This window comes from Calidris pugnax, unplaced genomic scaffold, assembly GCF_001431845.1.
Source record: "Calidris pugnax isolate Ruff unplaced genomic scaffold, ASM143184v1 scaffold7, whole genome shotgun sequence".
NCBI classification, from domain to species: Eukaryota; Metazoa; Chordata; class Aves; order Charadriiformes; family Scolopacidae; genus Calidris; species Calidris pugnax.
Window position 1 is genome coordinate 170,520 of NW_015090762.1, and position 16,272 is coordinate 186,791.

Below are 16,272 nucleotides of genomic sequence, written 5' to 3' on the forward strand. Positions count from 1 at the left end.
TGCAGTGCTGAGGGACATGGTGTAGGGGAGGACTTTGTAGAGTAGGGGAGATGGTTGGACTCGATGATCCCAAGGGTCTCTTCCAACCTCGATGATTCTATGATTCTATACAGCCCTGCTCCTGTGGGGAACCCCACCTTGGGAACAGGGTGGCTTTAGAGGACACAAAGCCAGCTCTGCATGGCCACGGCAACCGCTTGGCCCAGCATCCAACCTGCCCATGGCACAGACCCAGCCCTGTAAGTCCCTGAGTGGGGTGGGGAGTCATTCAGAGGAGAAGGAGATACTCACGAGCCCGTCCGCGGGGGCAAACTCTTGTGCACGACCCCCCTGCTCCCCTCCACGAAGGCGCTGGGGGGTTTGTGGTAGACAGAGGCCAGCGTCCCGATGTAGCAGATGAGCTCGTCCAGGAGCGTGGGCTCGATCAGGTCCGTCTCCTCGGAGATGAGGGGCTTCTCGGCCAGCACCACCTCCTTGGCGGCCACGGGGTCGGTGGAGAGCAGGCGCCAGTAGATGTAGCCACGGTCCCGCAGGTCGGGGTTGTCGGAGTCCTTTGGGAATCACGGGGGGGGTTAGTGCCGAAACCATGGGGCAAGGGGAAGCTGCAGCAACTACAGAGCAACTCGGAGCATCCCGGCCCCATCTAAGTCTCTCTGTAGCGTTAGAGGGATCCCGGGGATAAAAAGTTAAAGCTATTTATGTCACACCTCTGCTGGAGAGGCCACGGCGCTTCGCTGCACCACTGGAGACACCAGTTCACCCAACTGGGCCTTTCAGCAAGCGGTCCCAGCACGGCTCCCCAAACTCATGGAAATCCCCTTCCATTTGGGTCTGGGGGTGTTGGTCGACTGTCGGCTGAACATGAGCCAGCAGTGTGCCCAGGTGGCCAAGAAGGCCAACGGCATCCTGGCCTGTGTCAGGAACAGTGTGGGGAGTAGGGCCTGAGAGGTGATCTGGTGAGGCCTCACCTCGAGTGCTGTGTCCAGTTTTGGGCCCCTTCCCAAAAAAAAGAAGCTGGTGAGGGGTCTGGAGAATAAGTCTTATGAGGAGAGGCTGAGGGAACTGGGGTTATTCAGCCTGGAGAAGAGGAGGCTGAGGGGAGACCTTATTGCTCTCTCCAACTCCCTGAAAGGAGGGTGTAGAGAGGTGGGGGTCGGTCTCTTTTCTCAAGTCACAGGCGACAGGACGAGAGGAAATGGCCTCAAGTTGCGCCAGGGGAGGTTCAGGCTGGATATTAGGAAAAATTTTTTCACTGAAAGGGTTCTCAGGCATTGGAATGGGCTGCCCAGGGAGGTGGTTGAGGCCCCATCCCTGGAGGTGTTCAAAAGCCGGGTTGATGTAGTGCTGGGAGGTCTGGTTTAGTGATGATGCTCCTTGTTTGTTGTGTGGGTGTCTATTTTTGTCAGTGAGGTTGACGGTTGGACAAGATGATCTTTAAGGTCCCTTCCAACCTAGAAGATTCTGTGATTCTGTGATATCACCCCTTCAGCCTTTAAGGGCAGTGTTGAATCCATACAGCCCTGCTCCTGTGGGGAACCCCACCTTGGGAATGGGGTGGCAGGGACACAGCCCTCCTGTGCTACGGGAGATGGTGTCCTCGCTCTCCAGGACTAACTACCAGCTTTTCCAGAATCAAGCTCCAACTATCTGCCTCCTGCCATGGGTCCTGCATTCCCAAGGCGTTCCCGCTGCCTCGGGAGGGGATGTGAAGGCCACGGGAAGCCCTTCCCCTGGGAAGGAGCCGTCACCCACCTGCGTGGCCAAGCTCAGAACCTGCTGCACCAGCTCCTGCGTCTCCGTGGGCTTCTTCAGGAAGAGCTTCACGATGGCTGTCAGCAGCTGCAGCTGGACCTGCAGACAGACAGAAGAGGGTTAAGGAGAGACAGACAGACCGACCACGCCATTCCTGGGCATGAATCTCCCCCCAGTACGTGCTGCTGGGACACAAGCCCAACCTGCCTTTCATAGAATCATTGAGGTTGGAAGAGACCCTTGGGATCATCGAGTCCAACCATCTCCCCTACTCTGATCTCTCTTGGATTGAGGTGCCCAAAACTGGACACAACACTCGAGGTGTGGCCTCCCCAGTGCTGAGTACAGGGGCACAATCACCTCCCTACTTCTGCTGCTCACACTATTTTTGATACAAGCCAGGATGCCATTGGCTTTCTTGCCCCCCTGGGCACACGGCCGGCTCATATTCAGCCGTTTGTCAATGAGAACCCCCAGGTCTCTTTCCTCCAGGCAGCTCCAGCCACACTTCCCCCAGCCTGTAGCGCTGCAGGGGGTTGGTGTGGCCCAAGTGCAGGACCTGGCACTTGCCCTTGTTGAAACTCATGCCGTTGATCTTGGCCCAGTGATCCAATCTATCTAGGGATCACACAGCGACCGCTTAAGCGGCGGTGACAAGGGTCAGGGCACCCTGCCTGGCTCCCAGCCGGGTCTGCAACCTGTTCCAAGCCGATTACCGCGCTCTGGGCCCATCAGAGCCACGGTTCACACCGAGGTTACTGGGCAAGATCTCAGGACTGGGTTACACTGTCCCACCAGGGCAAAGGCCAGAGCATCCTCTGACTTTTATGAGGATCAGCCGTAGGGATTTACCCCCAGACAGTCCCTTTAGACCTGCAACGGGGCGCCCAGGATCGCTGGCTTCGTTATTTTGCCTTTATAGACTTTTCCCTACTCATCGTGACTTAGTTTCATGGTGTTGACAGGAAGTTCCCATAGATGGAAACCCCCCCAAAATTTCCACAGGCAAAACCACCGGCCTCAGCTGCCCCAGCAGAAGGGGTGGGCACCTCCCTCTGCTCATTCCAGCTGCCTCTGTTTTCCAGCTCCAAAAGGCTCATCCTGGCCTGACATAGAGGAATGACCAAGCAACCAGGTGATCCCTCCCAGCTATTAAGGAAGGCTTGGGACATTCACTATGGTGGCACTTTATGGGCCATATTCTCACCCAAAGCTGCTGTGGGGACACCACTTCCAAACACCTGGAAGCAAAACACCTTCACGATGCTGCTAGAGCAAATGGATTCATTTACACTGATTAACACCACCTTTGTCACAGTGTCACCCCTCAACCAGCTGGTCCTGCTGGTGGTCAGACCCCTGCATGGCGTGGGGGGGGGCTGCCCCCCATGGGTGGGACACTGCACCTGGGTGCTCTCATCGTGGAATCCCTCCAGGAAGCTCTCCAGCAGCTCGTCGGCGTTGTCGATCCGCTCGGCGTACTCTCCCACGATCCAGATCATGGCAGCCCGGGCCTCGGGCTCATCCAGGGAGTCCAGGTTCTCACAGAGGGTGGCGATGACACTCTCATACCTTCCCAAGAAGAGGTAAGGTGTTCACCAAAAGCAAGAAACCCAAGTCCCAGCTCCACTCTAACTCCAAACCACGTCCCATCCGCCCTCAGCAGAACCAGGACATCACCAAGGGCACTGGCAACAGCCCCTGTCACCTTCCTGGGGCTGTCCCCTCTCCCCAAGGCTGTGACACAACATGACACTGCCCACACCAATCCCTCTCCAGCCCCACAGCACGTTCCCCTACTCGCCAGCCCCGACCCTCAATGAACTTCTCAGCCCCGCTCATCCGGTCTCCCTCCTCTCCACAGCAGCCCTGAGTCACTGCCTATTTGTGCAGAGTTCCTGTTCGTTATTAATTCAGCTCATTAGTATATATTACCACTATTAGTGCATGACTTCCTGATCATAGAGTTGCCTGTTCATCCTGGCTCAGCTGGATCACTCCCCTCCTCCTCCTCCTGCCCTTGTTCCAGCATCAGGAGCACTGAATTAGGACCCAGAGGTGGTTTATGCTGACTTGAGGGACCTCAAGGTCTCTGGCAGCTCCTGTCCATTTGGGTGTCTGGACCTGGGACTGCCATCATGGGGCTGGGGATGTCCCCAGGGCTGAGGACAGCTTTTCTGCCCCCAGCTTAACTCCTGGGGCAGCACTGACTGGTGATCACAACTCTGAATGGCAAAAAACCCAAAGCCACCTTCACTGCAGGGAGGCTCCAGGTAGCTTCACCACCAGCCATCCCACCAGGAGGGTGCAGCCCCCTGTCCCTTGCCATCCCCAGATCTTTGTAGGGCCCTCCCCCCAAGCACAGAGGGGTAGAAGAAGCCCATCTAGGACCAAGAGAATCCACCCAAGGCTCCAAGGCAGCCCCCACGCACTTGTTGGGGTACTTGCGGAAGATGTCCTTGATGACGACGATGGCCTCCTGCACCACGTAGTTGACTTTGGTCTGGATGAGGTCCAGCAGGGTGCTGACACAGCGCTCGGCCGATTGCTGCGGGAGGGACATGGTCAGTCAGCAGTGATGCTTTTACATCCCCATCCCAAAGCCTCTGCTGCCCTTCCCACACCCCCTCCTTGCTGCTTTATCCCCTCCGTATCTCCCCCCCAAACCCAACCCAGACCAGAACGGAGGACACACAGGCATGGTCTCCCCTTCCCATCCAGGTCTGGCTCCTCCTCGTCCCCCCTGCACGCTCCCAGAGCCTCCTCTTCTCCCACCCCACTTCCTCCCTGCTCCCATGGGATGCATTTCAGACCATCAGGTGCTGGAGTGCAGCAGCGAGCCTAGATCTCAGCTTGGTAGGGCACCTTTAGTTTGGAGCTTCACAGCCACACGGCTCAGCATGAACAGGGGAAAAACAACAAGAACAAGTGCAAGGTTCTGCACCTGGGCCAGAACAATCCTCACCATCAGTACAGACTGGGGGTGAGGTATTGGAAAGCAGCCCTGAGGAAAGGGACTTGGGGGTGCTGGTGGACGAGAAGCTGGACATGAGCAGGCAGTGGGCACTGGCAGCCCAGAAGGACAATCGCATCCTGGGCTGCATCAAAAGAAGCGTTGCCAGCAGGTCCAGAGAGGGGATTCTTCTGCTTTACTCTGCTCTGGTGAGACCTCACCTGGAGTATTGTGTGCAGGTCTGGAGCCCTCAATATAAGAAGGACATGGACCTGATGGAGAGGGTCCAGAGGAGGGCCACAAGGATGATCAGGGGGATGGAGCACCTCTGCTCCGAGGACAGGCTGAGGGAGCTGGGGTTGTTCAGCCTGGAGAAGAGGAGGCTCCGGGGAGACCTAATAGCAGCCTTCCAGTACCTGAAGGGAGGCTACAGGAAGGCTGGGGAGAGCCTGTTTAGAAAGGCCTGCAGTGACAGGACGAGGGGCAATGGCTTCAAGCTGGAGGGGAACAGATTTAGACTGGAGATGAGGAGAGGGTTCTTCACTGTGAGGGTGGTGGAGCACTGGAACAGGTTGCCCAGGGAGGTGGTTGAGGCCCCTTCCCTGGAGATATTCAAGGAGAGGCTCGACGAGGCCCTGGGCAACCTGGTCTAGTTGGGGGTGTCCCTGCTGACTGCGGGGGGGTGGGACTAGATGGCCTTTGGAGGTCCCTTCCAGCCTGGGCAATTCTATGATTCTATAAAACCAGCAAGTATCGTGGCAATAAACCCCCCAGGAAAGGCTGGCTTCGCTGCGGAGGGATCACTGGAATGGCAGAGCCTGGCTGCCAGTGGGAAGCAAAGCCAGAGCCACCCCCAGCCCATCTCCTCCTGCCCAACTCACTGGTGTCCAGCGGTTTGTCTCCTGGGACCGAGGACGCCCCGAGGTAAACCCGGTGAGATATCAGCAGGCTCAAAGGTACATGACCTTGCCTGTGTGTCTGGGCCACAGCAAGGCTTTCGATAATCCCCTTCTTCAAATTACCCCCCAGGGGAAGCAAAGCCTCCCTTCAGTAAGGGATTAGCTCCCTCCAGAGCCCCACCCCCCCAAAAAGCCACTTGGGTCATCTGCTGCATTAACATCAGGCAGCTGGGTCTGCACTGGAGTGTGTGCCTCCTCCAGTGGCAAAGGGTAAGGGGATGAAAAACTCCACACATCCCCCCCAGAACATCCCCAGGCCCACCAAGGCTCTAGGGTGTCAGGACAGTGCCATCTCCTGGGGGTGGGATGACCCCCCAGCTCATCCTCCCCGTGCTGGAGGGTGATGTCTTGCCCAGCCCCAGCTGCCATGGGGACCCAAAGTGACCCAGCCCTCACCTCCACCTTGATGGCACAGCGCCCGATGGCTCGAACTGCCTTCCTCACAAAGTCCACGTCCACCTCCGTGGCGTATTCCTTCAGCTCTGCCAGCACCTGCCACAGGGGACACGGCAGTGAGAGCCCAGCAAGCAAGGAAAAGCCACCAGAAACGCAGGACAGTGACCTAGCAGAAGCAGACTCGGTGGTACAGCTGCTCCCACCAGTGTCCTGCAAAGCTGGGTCTAGGATTTCTTGAGCAAATCCCTTGCCCATGGGGCTGGAGCCCCCCCAGACATCCCCTTTGGTGCCCAACCAGCCCAGCAGCACGGCCGGGCAGAGCCTGACCTGAGCGATGTTGGCCTGGGAAGCCAGGCGGATCATGATGTCCAGCTTCTCCAGTTTGACATAGATGGGGTCGTTGTACTTCACAAAGAACACCTTCATCTCGTGCTTCAGGATCTCGGGCCTGGACAACAACGAGAGGCAGCAATTAAGGGAGACACACACTCTTTCACTTTGACCACAAAGACCAACATCAAAAGTCCTCCATGGTTTTCTCCAGAGCTTTCTGGACACCCAGTACTGCTATCGGATGATTTCTCTAGTGGCAGAGGCAAGACCTGAGCTCTGCTCCCACCTCCCAAGCAGTGACCAGCAGGCAAAGCAGGGCAAAAAGGGAGTCGTCCTCCCCAGAAAGCTGCACGCTGGTCAGGAGATGGATGGGGACTCATCTGCCTGACCCTACAAGCCAGCTAATGCCTGAGGCCTTGCAAATTCATTACTTCATTAACCAGCTGTGAGCATCAATCATCAGCCCCTGGCTGGGGCCAGGCTGGTGAGGGCTTGGGGACACCAAGGACATAAGGTAGGGAAACCCAGAGAGCAAACAGCTCTGGGCCAGGAGGATGAGGCTCCTTGGCCACAAACACAAGGTTCTGGGGGCCTGTTCAATGCCAAGAAACCCAAAATGCCCCAATTATCCCCCCAGGACTCTGTCCCTTGGCTCCCCTTCGCTGGCACAACCTTGCCGCAAACAAGGACCAGATGAAAAAGCAACAGGGGAGGTTTGTCCTGCCAAGGTTGGAGGGGACATCTCGTGTGGGAGGAGGGCACAGGGCCGGGCTGGACCTTCCTCACCACATCATCCTCTCTCTAAACTGGGGAAGGGACAGGCCACAGCTCCAAGGGGCCAACCTGCCTTCCACCTTCCCGCTCCCAGGGACGTTAATTGCTTTCCACTTCTCCCAGAAGTTGCTGCTATTTTTAATAGCTGGCCATGGAGATAACTGGTGGGACAGCAGATCATCTGATCGTGGCTGTCACCGCAGAGCGTGGCTCTCCAGCTGGGCCAGTTCTGCCCGGGGCACACACGTGGGGCCTCACACACCTCCTGTCCACCAGCGATGTTAGATCAGCCAAGGGACAAAAGGACTCTCAGCACTTGTGCAAAGAGGACAACTACACAGAAAGGAGCTGATCTCACAAAAACTCCTCAATTAAGACATTTTAAGACTCAACCAAAGTCTCAGCTTTTTGCTTTTCCATCCTTTGCTCCCCCTAAATTAATTAAAATTTAATAACGAAGCACCGGAACAGGGTGCCCAGGGTGGGTTGTGGCTGCCCCATCCCTGGAGGGGTTCAAGACCAGGCTGGATGGGGCTTGGAGCAACCTGGGTTGGTGGGAGGTGTCCCTGCCCAGACAGAGGGGCAGAGCTCGATGATCTTTAAGGTCCCTTCCAACCCAATGATAAAATAAACTCCTCCTGGAGATCCCAGCTTAGCTCCCGCCCATTGCCTCACCTCAAGCCCTTGGATTTTAAACATTAGAGAAGGCTGTGTCAGCAAAACCCCAACACTGCTGCCATCAGAGGGACTGCCACATTGGGAAGCAGCACCCATAGAGAAGAGGGATAGCCCGAGAGGGTCCCTCCTGCCGTGATGGGGGCACCCACCTCTTCTGCACGATGAGGTTGATGTTGCGGAGAGCCACGTACTGCAGCTCGGGCTCGGCGGAGAGCAGGGTGACCAGCGGCGGGGCCAGCTTCTTCAGCAGCGTGCCGTAATAATCCAGGTCCTTGGACAGCATCTCCATGAACTTCATCAGCACCTTCACCGCCGAGAGCACCACCGCCGAGTTGGCGTGTGACAGGCGGGGCGTCACCCGCTCGCAAATGCTGGGGGGTTTGGGGGACGAGGGGGAAGGAGAAGGGAAAGAAAATGATCACGGTTTATCTTCTTGCCTAAATATTACTGCTAGTACAGAATCACAGAATCACAGAATCTTCTAGGTTGGAAGGGACCTTAAAGATCATCTTGTCCAACCGTCACCCTCACTGACAAAAATAGACACCCACACAACAAACAAGGAGCATCATCACTAAACCAGACCTCCCAGCACTACATCAACCCGTCTTTTGAACACCTCCAGGGATGGGGCCTCAACCACCTCCCTGGGCAGCCCATTCCAATGGCTGAGAACCCTTTCAGTGAAAAAATTTTTCCTAATATCCATCCTAAACCTTCCCTGACACAACCTGAGGCTGTCTCCTCTTGTCCCATCGCCTGTTCCTTGGGAGAAGAGACCGACCCCCACCTCTCTACCCCCTCCTTTCAGGGAGGTGTAGAGAGCAATAAGGTCTCCCCTCAGCCTCCTCTTCTCCAGGCTGAATAACCCCAGCTCCCTCAGCCTCTCCTCATACGACTTAATCTCCAGACCCCTCACCATCTTTGTCGCCCTTCTCTGGACCCGCTCCAGCACCTCAATGTCTTTTTTATGGTAGGGGGCCCAAAACTGGACACAGTACTCAAGGTGAGGCCTCACCAGTGCCGAGTACAGGGGGACAATGAAGAAGGCAGCACTGGCAGGGTTTGGAGCAGGAGACAGCTGAGCAGCACTCAAGACCTTCCCAAGAGATGCTGGACTGGCTCTTAAACACCCCAGTGATGGTTATTTCCCAGCCTTTACAAAACCCTGTGGCCATGACCCCCTTTCCAAGCTCCCTGGTGCCCATCCTGCCCGGCTGCACGGTCAAGCCATGTTTTAAAGAGGCTCTGGAAGCGCAATCCCCATGCCAGTGAGGGGACATGGCTCACTATGGGACCACGGCAGTCCCCAGGTGGCTGTGCCCGAGGCATGGTGGCCTGAAGGTGCCCACTGTCCCACCTCCCACAGCAGGTCAGGAGGATGAAGATATTTGGAGAACAGTGTCCATACCCATCTGTCTCCCTCCCCAGCCGGTCCGTGGTGCCCTGAAGCCATCATTGCCCTAGAAGTACCCAGAGCCTCCCTCACCTCTGGGCCTCCCGATCATCCTTGGGCATGTAGTTGGCCAGGCAGTCCAGGATGAAGATCTGGCCCCACTCCGTGCACTCGTTCAAGGCCGTGAGCAGCTTGTTGATGGACTGGGGGTTGAGGTCCAGGAGGTTACTGCTTGGGTGAGACTCCGCTATTTCCGACAGAGCTGCTACTGCATTGGCCACTACCTGCCAGAGGGGACAGGACACGTGTTAGGTGACACCAAACGTGCTTCAGCAGCCTCGGGGGGGAAAGCTGGTGAAAATGGATGAGCTGCATCCTCAATATCAGCATCTCACATCCCAGTGACATCTGGGCATCAGCTTCTCCCTCCCTCCCCACCAGCTGATCCTCAGGAGATGAGCAATCACCGCCAGCACGGTCCCACCACCCACGCCACATCTCCAGCACTTCCCACATCTTCACTGGGAGTCATCCTTGGCCCCGTGCCCAGCACAGAGGAACCTGCTCCCTCTCCCCTTCTCAGGGCAGCTCGGAGAAGCCCCGTGGCTTTCTGTGGCAGATCCCAGGCTCATCACTATGCCCACGGCAAGGTCAGAAGAGCAGTAAAGGCTGGGGGAAGAGAAATCCTGGGGAAAGCAGGCTTTAAAATTTCTTATGCTTGGTGAAAAGCAGAGAGACTAATGCTGCCCAAAGCCCAGCTGCTAGAAAACCCTCCCCAGAAGCGAAAGCCACCAGCTACGTGGTACCAGAGCCAAGCATTGGCTCCCCTCTGCCACCATCCCCTGCTCTGAGCTGGCCAGGGCCACCTCCTCCACACTGGGAACATTAATAACACACTGCCAAGGAACTGGAGATACTTTCCATCCAAGGAAGGAACACAGCCTGCAACCCTCAGAAACAGCTGTCCCCAAAAATGGTCTGTTAAGCACCAAGAAGAGAGCGAAAGGGAGCAAGAGAGGAAAGAAGTCAGCATGTGAAGATGAAGGGAGAGCATTTACCGTCATTCAGATGAAGAGAAAAAGAGGATGGGGAAGGCAAAAAATAATCACCATGGGGTTGGAGTCCGAGATGAGGTCCTTAAGGGTGTCCAGGAAGCCCTGGTCCTCCACCAGCTGGGCGTTGATGTCGTGGAGCTTCGCCACGCAGACGGCTGCCGTCTTGCGCACGTACGGGTCCTCGTCCTTCAGGCACTTCCGCAGGGGCTCGCACAGATACTCCGTGATCTTGTCCACACGGATGCAGCCCATGGTCCGCACAGCCAGAGCCCGGATCAGAGGGTTTGGGTCCTCACAGTCCTGCAGGGATGAGAGGAGGAGGAGGTTAGGTTTCCAGGGTCTCTTCTCTTTGAATCACAGGTGGCTTCGGGACCTCCGTTCTCCTTTGGGTTCCTGAAGTCTAGAGGTTTCACTGAATTTTAGAGTTGGAAGGGACCATAGAGATCATCTAGTCCAACTCCCCTGCTGAAGCAGGATTGCCTAGAGCTAGAGCATGTTACTCAGGAGCATCCAGGCGGGTCTTGAAAATCTCCAAAGAAGGGGACTCCACAATCTCCCTGGGCAGCCTGTTCCAGGGCTCTGTCACCCTCACTGTGAAGGTTTTAACACTCGGCTCTCAAGAACAAGTCACCCAAGAGAGAGAGAGCTTTGATTTCTCCTTCTGCAATCTGGCACCCACAGAGTTTTCACACCATCACTCCAAACACACCTCCAGGAAGCTGATGGCTTGTCACTTAAACCAAGTATCTGAAGGCAGCTGCCACCCAGCAAAACGGCCACCTGACCTGGGAAAGGCATCTCTCGGGTTTATTGCATGGGGTTTATTTTTTCCTGCCTAAAAAGCCAGAACTCCCTCTTAATGCCCACCAAGCCCTTTCACAAAGTGATCTGGCAACATCTTGGCTCCTAACACACACGCTCTTTAGTTCCCCAACTCCAACTCGAAAGCTCACGAGGGCTGCAGAGACTTCAGGGCATCAGCTCACATGAGGGTCCTTCCATCCTGGGAGCTGCCCACAAGCCCAAGCTGCCACTGAGACAGCGAGTGGCACAGCACAGCTGCCAGGAAAATGGTTTGAATTCTGCATGACTGGACAAATTGGCTTGGTCACCTAGAGCTAGGGGAGCTCCTGCTCCTGAAGGGAGAGGCTTTGGAAACCTGCCCAAGGTCCTTTCTTCGGAGCCCAGCTCTTGGGTGTGCAGCCCTCGCCTCTCACCTTCACGAAGGTGTTGACTGCCATGATGGCCATGTCTGGCTGGCTCTTGGCGTAGTTCATCAGGTAGAGGTAGACCAGCTTCTTCAGCTCCAGGTTGTCCGTCTGCATGCAGTTCACCACGTCCGGGAAGAGCGCGCTGAAACACAAAGGAGGGCTGAGCCAGGGGAAGGAGACCCCACTGCCACGGGACACCCCCCCAGGAGCACAGCTGTCCCCTTCCCACAGCTCAACCCACTCCTGAAGCCAGAAGATCCAAAGTTCTCCCACGACGGGAGCCCACTCTGCAAGGTCTTGGGGAAATGGGGTGAGGAGAAGGCAATGGCAGCTCCTGGGGAGGAAGGAAAAAGGCCAGGAGAGAAGAGGAGATGATGGCAATAGGGAAATGGGGCACCTTTCTTCAGCCCCCCGCTGAAACCGCTGTGGAAAAATGTGTTGAGACACAAAAAAACCCAGAAGGGATGATGGTGGTGGTGAGGGAGAAAGCACTGAACAGCAAAACCCCAGGGCCAAGAGCAGCTCAGGTGGGGAGAGGGTGAATGATGTGGCTAAATCACCCATCCCCAGCGGGGGTTTCTTTACAGCTCTCTCAAAAGCAGCTCAAACCAGTCCCTAATGGGCAGAAACTGAGCTCTCCCACATGGCTCCGCTGCATCCCAGCTCCAGTGGGTGTCCCCTGCCCCAGGAGAAGGTGACACAGGATGGTGTGAAAGCCTCTGGTGCCTGTGAGAGGGTGTGGGAGATGACAGCAGGAGGGGGAAGGGTTTGACCCTGCAAGAGGGGAGATGGAGCTGAGCTGTGGGGAAGAACTTGTTTGATGTGGGAGATGACAGGAGGAGGGGGAAGGGTTTGACCCTGCAAGAGGGGAGATGGAGCTGAGCTGTGGGGAAGAACTTGTTTGGTGTGAGGGTGGTGAGAGCCTGGCCCAGGTTGCCCCGAGAAGCTGTGGCTGCCCCATCCCTGGAGGGGTTCAAGGGCAGGTTGGAGGGGGCTTGGAGCAAGCTGGTGTGGTGGGAGGTGTCCCTGCCCAGGGCAGGGGGTGGCACTGGGTGGGCTTTAAGGTTCCTTCCAACCCAAACCAGTCTGGGATTCTCTGAGCCGTTTCCCCCTCACCTTCTGCCCAATCCCTCCTGCACAGCTCTATCCAAACCACCCTCTGCTTTTGCAGACATCAAACCTGTCCTGCCATAAACCGCTGAGCGCCCGCCCCACGTCCTGCACTGGAAACATCACATTAGAGAAGGGAACAGCCAGGACTAGGTTTAAGGAGCAGCCCCACTCCCCCCAGGTGAGCCCTGCAGCACTATGATGCTCTGCCAGGATGGATCAGAGCTGCCTTCGTGGAGCTGTGGAAGGGGCTACTCCTTCCCAAACACCCTAGAGCCGCGGGATGCCAGAGACCACAGACAATAAAGACAGCCCAATTAGACTATTAATGATGCAGACAGCCCAATTAGACTATTACACCACTTGAGGGGGCTACTCCTCCCCAAACACCCTAGAGCTGCGGGATGCCAGAGACCACAGACGATAAAGACAGCCCAATTGGACTATTAATGACACAGACAGCCCAATTAGACTATCACACCACTTTAGGAGAGGCAATCAAGATCAGAGGGCTAATGTGGGAGTTATCCCACCCCGACAGATGTCCCTTTCCTCCTGGAAGCTTCTCTTCCACCCAGCCACCTCTTACAGGATCAGACCCAGCCCACCCCAGAGCCCAGGGGGCAGGCGCTTTGCTGGTTCCCTGGCAGAGCTCCTGCTGTCACCCACCTCCACTGCTCTCACCCCAGGCTAAACCAGGCACCTCCCAGGGAGGGCTGAGCTTAGTAGTGCTTTCCTGCAGTGCTTAGTGCTTTCCTGCAGCCAAAAAATGCACAGACACCCCCCAAAAAACGGGCTGCCGCAGCCGGTATTTCCTTTCCAATCGATGTAGCTTCTGCCAGGCGCTGACCAGCCTCAGGCAAGTCCCTGCCATGTCCAGTGTCACCTTCTCCATGGTGGCCCCAAGAGCTGTGAGCGCTCTGGGAGCTGGGGAGACACGGGTTTTCCAAATACAGAGCTCAGACGGGGGTTTTCCTCCATCTACTCTCAAAACGCACCATTAAAAGCAAAGCGCTGGTGTCACCAAGGGTGTGCAGGGATGGGATGGTGCAGGGAGGAGGGGACAGAGGGGCCACACACTGCTCAGTCAGACAGATAAAGGAGAAGAGGGAAAAGCATCCACTCATCCTTTTGGACTGGAATGGCTGCAAAAGGCTTAACGACGCTGAGGGGGAAACGAGGACCCCCTGCCGTAAAGGCTCGGGGAGGGTTTCTGCTTAGTTTTAGTAACACCTGGAGGAAGTGGCAATAATCCCAACAAACTTATCTGGCGGCCAGAGCAATCCTCTTTCAGCCAGATTACCACCAAAGGCAGGCAAACCCCCGCCCGCCAGACGGCCACGCTCACACAAACATCTCCCTCCCGCCGCAGGAGGCAGAGCTGTGGCCAGGAGCTCGCTCAGTCCTTGCCCCAGACAAAAAAAAGGTGGCCTTCCCAGGTGGCCAACAGCATCCTGGCCTGTATCAAGAACAGCATGGCCAGCAGGACTGGGGCAATGACAGTCCCCCTGGACTGGGCACTGCTGAGGCCCCACCTCGAGGGCTGGGTCCAGTTTTGGGCCCCTCACCACAAAAATGACATTGAGGGGCTGGAGCGGGTCCAGAGAAGGGCAACAAAGATGGTGAGGGGTCTGGAGCACAAGTCTTGTGAGGAGAGGCTGAGGGAGCTGGGGGTGTTGAGCCTGGAGAAGAGGAGGCTGAGGGGAGACCTTCTGGCTCTCTCCAACTCCCTGAAAGGAGGGTGTAGCCAGGGGGGGTCGGTCTCTTCTCCCAAGTCACAGGCGATGGGACAAGAGGAAATGGCCTCAAGTTGCACCAGGGGAGGTTTAGGATGGATAGAAGGAAAAATTTCTTCACCAAAATGGTTGCCAAACATTGGAAGAGGCTGCCCAGGGCAGTGGTGGAGTCCCCATCCCTGGAGGGATTTAAAAGCCGGGCAGACGTGGTGCTGAGGGACACGGGTTAGTGGTGAGTTTGTCAGTGTTGGGTTGATGGTTGGACTCGATGATCTGAAAGGTTCCCTCCAACCCAGACAATTCTACGACTCTATGAAAATCCCCACAAAAAACCCTGGGGGAAAATGGGAGCCCACAATCCATCCAGGCACCCTCCCGGCACGGTTTGGCCCCCGGGACAGCACTGCCACCCACCTGACATCTTTGCCAACAGTCATGGACGCTATCACCTTCTTCACAGCCTCCTTCTTCTTCTCCTTCTTGTCGCTGTTGAGTTCAGCTTTCAGCTCAAATATCTCCCCTGGAGGAAGGTGAAAACAGAGAGCTCAGGGGTTAGGGGATGGGGCACTCACTGCCCCCACTGGGTGCTGCTCCCAGGGGAGGGTGAGCCCAGCTCCCACCCGCTGCATGCCAGGGCTTCCTTTGCCACCCTGGGTGCTCCAGGAGCTGGAAAAGGGGATTTAACTGAGAGTCAGGGCCACTCTGGGGGCTCAGCGTTCATCCATGGAAATGGAGATGGTGCATCCCTGCAGCTTCTCCAGCCCTAGAGGGCTTTAGGGATGAGAGATGCCGCAGGAATGATGAGCAGGAGAACCTCACACCTCAAGCAGAGGATGTGGGGTTTATGCAGCGGGTATTTTTGGCTGGGGGGGTGGTTTATCACAGCACACAGTGAAGTCCCAGCCCCACACATGGCTGTTGGGAGAACCCTCCCCTCCCTGCAGAGCCCACTGCCGCCCAGATGACAGCAGGCACCCCTAGCAGCCAACGCAGGGGGATTTTGGGAGCTGCTCCTCAAGGCTGTACAAAGGATGGTGGCTCCCAAACCCCACTCTGCATGTGGCAGCACCACCCCCTCTGGCCCAGCACCTTGCTGGAGGAGACCAGTCAGCTCTGGACCCAGCCCAAAGGCAATGGCTCCCACCTTGAGCTCTTTGCTCACTCCTGGGCAAGCAGGTTGAAGAGGAAGATGCCACATGGCTTCCCTCTGTATTCATTCCTTGGTCTGCAAAGAGCTTAAGCTGAACACCCCAAGGGCTTCCATCCCAGCCCAGGGGGCCACCAGAACTTCTGAGCTGCTAAAGCCCATAACCCAGTTGCCAACAGCCTTGTCAAGGTTCAGGGGGCTGGTGACAAGGTGCTCTGACCCCCGTGGTACCCCAGGAGCCACCTCAGCTGCATCAGAGCAAGGAGCAGGGTGTTATCCTACGTGGGCTCAGGGCATTCCCATGAGAGCTGGATCCTCCACCAGCTTCCAGCTGCAGGGACAACCTGTAGAAAAAATTGTGGGAGCCTCCCCGTCCCTCTCCCTTACCTTTCTTCGTGGTGGTGAAGTACTTTGAGTCCGTCATGGTGGTCTCCAGCTAGCGGCAGGTCCCTGGGGGAGGCAGACAAGAGAGGTTAAGGGTGGACAACTTCCTGGCTGGGGTCACTAATGGAGAGATCCAGGATGGAAAAGCCAGAGGAGAGAAAGAGTTTGGGATCTCATGGGAAGCATCACAAGGAGACGAAGCGCCCGGAGGAGCCCGTTCTCCAGGGGAGGGTGAGCGCCTCGCAGCCACACCACGGGCTCTGCTGATGAGTGGGGAATCAGCTGGTTCACCAACAAGGATGTGGAGGAGGAGGAGGAGGAGGAAAGCAGTCACTGAAAACACCAGCCTTCACCCCTGCTCAGGCTCCAGCCCCGATCTGCTCCTCTC

General features: G+C 56.6%; 1 protein-coding gene across 4 annotated transcripts in view; it reads right to left on the reverse strand.

Annotated features, from left to right (window-relative positions):
- AP1B1 (adaptor-related protein complex 1 beta 1 subunit) overlaps window positions 1–16,075 on the reverse strand; it is a 26,225-nt gene extending 10,150 nt beyond the window's left edge. For 3 of the 4 annotated variants that reach the window (XM_014939058.1, XM_014938977.1, XM_014938903.1), the window contains exons 1-12: window positions 15,888–16,075; window positions 14,768–14,873; window positions 11,514–11,649; window positions 10,351–10,596; window positions 9,335–9,525; window positions 7,995–8,216; window positions 6,388–6,508; window positions 6,061–6,156; window positions 4,185–4,300; window positions 3,159–3,324; window positions 1,753–1,851; window positions 292–551 (exon numbers count right to left, since the gene is read on the reverse strand). In XM_014939058.1, the coding sequence (XP_014794544.1) occupies window positions 292–551; window positions 1,753–1,851; window positions 3,159–3,324; window positions 4,185–4,300; window positions 6,061–6,156; window positions 6,388–6,508; window positions 7,995–8,216; window positions 9,335–9,525; window positions 10,351–10,596; window positions 11,514–11,649; window positions 14,768–14,873; window positions 15,888–15,924 (1,796 nt within the window). In that variant the 5' untranslated portion in view covers window positions 15,925–16,075. The remainder of the gene's footprint in view (window positions 1–291; window positions 552–1,752; window positions 1,852–3,158; window positions 3,325–4,184; window positions 4,301–6,060; window positions 6,157–6,387; window positions 6,509–7,994; window positions 8,217–9,334; window positions 9,526–10,350; window positions 10,597–11,513; window positions 11,650–14,767; window positions 14,874–15,887) is intronic. The other variant, XM_014939137.1, reaches the window with a different exon arrangement.
- Window positions 16,076–16,272: the final 197 nt, after the last annotated feature.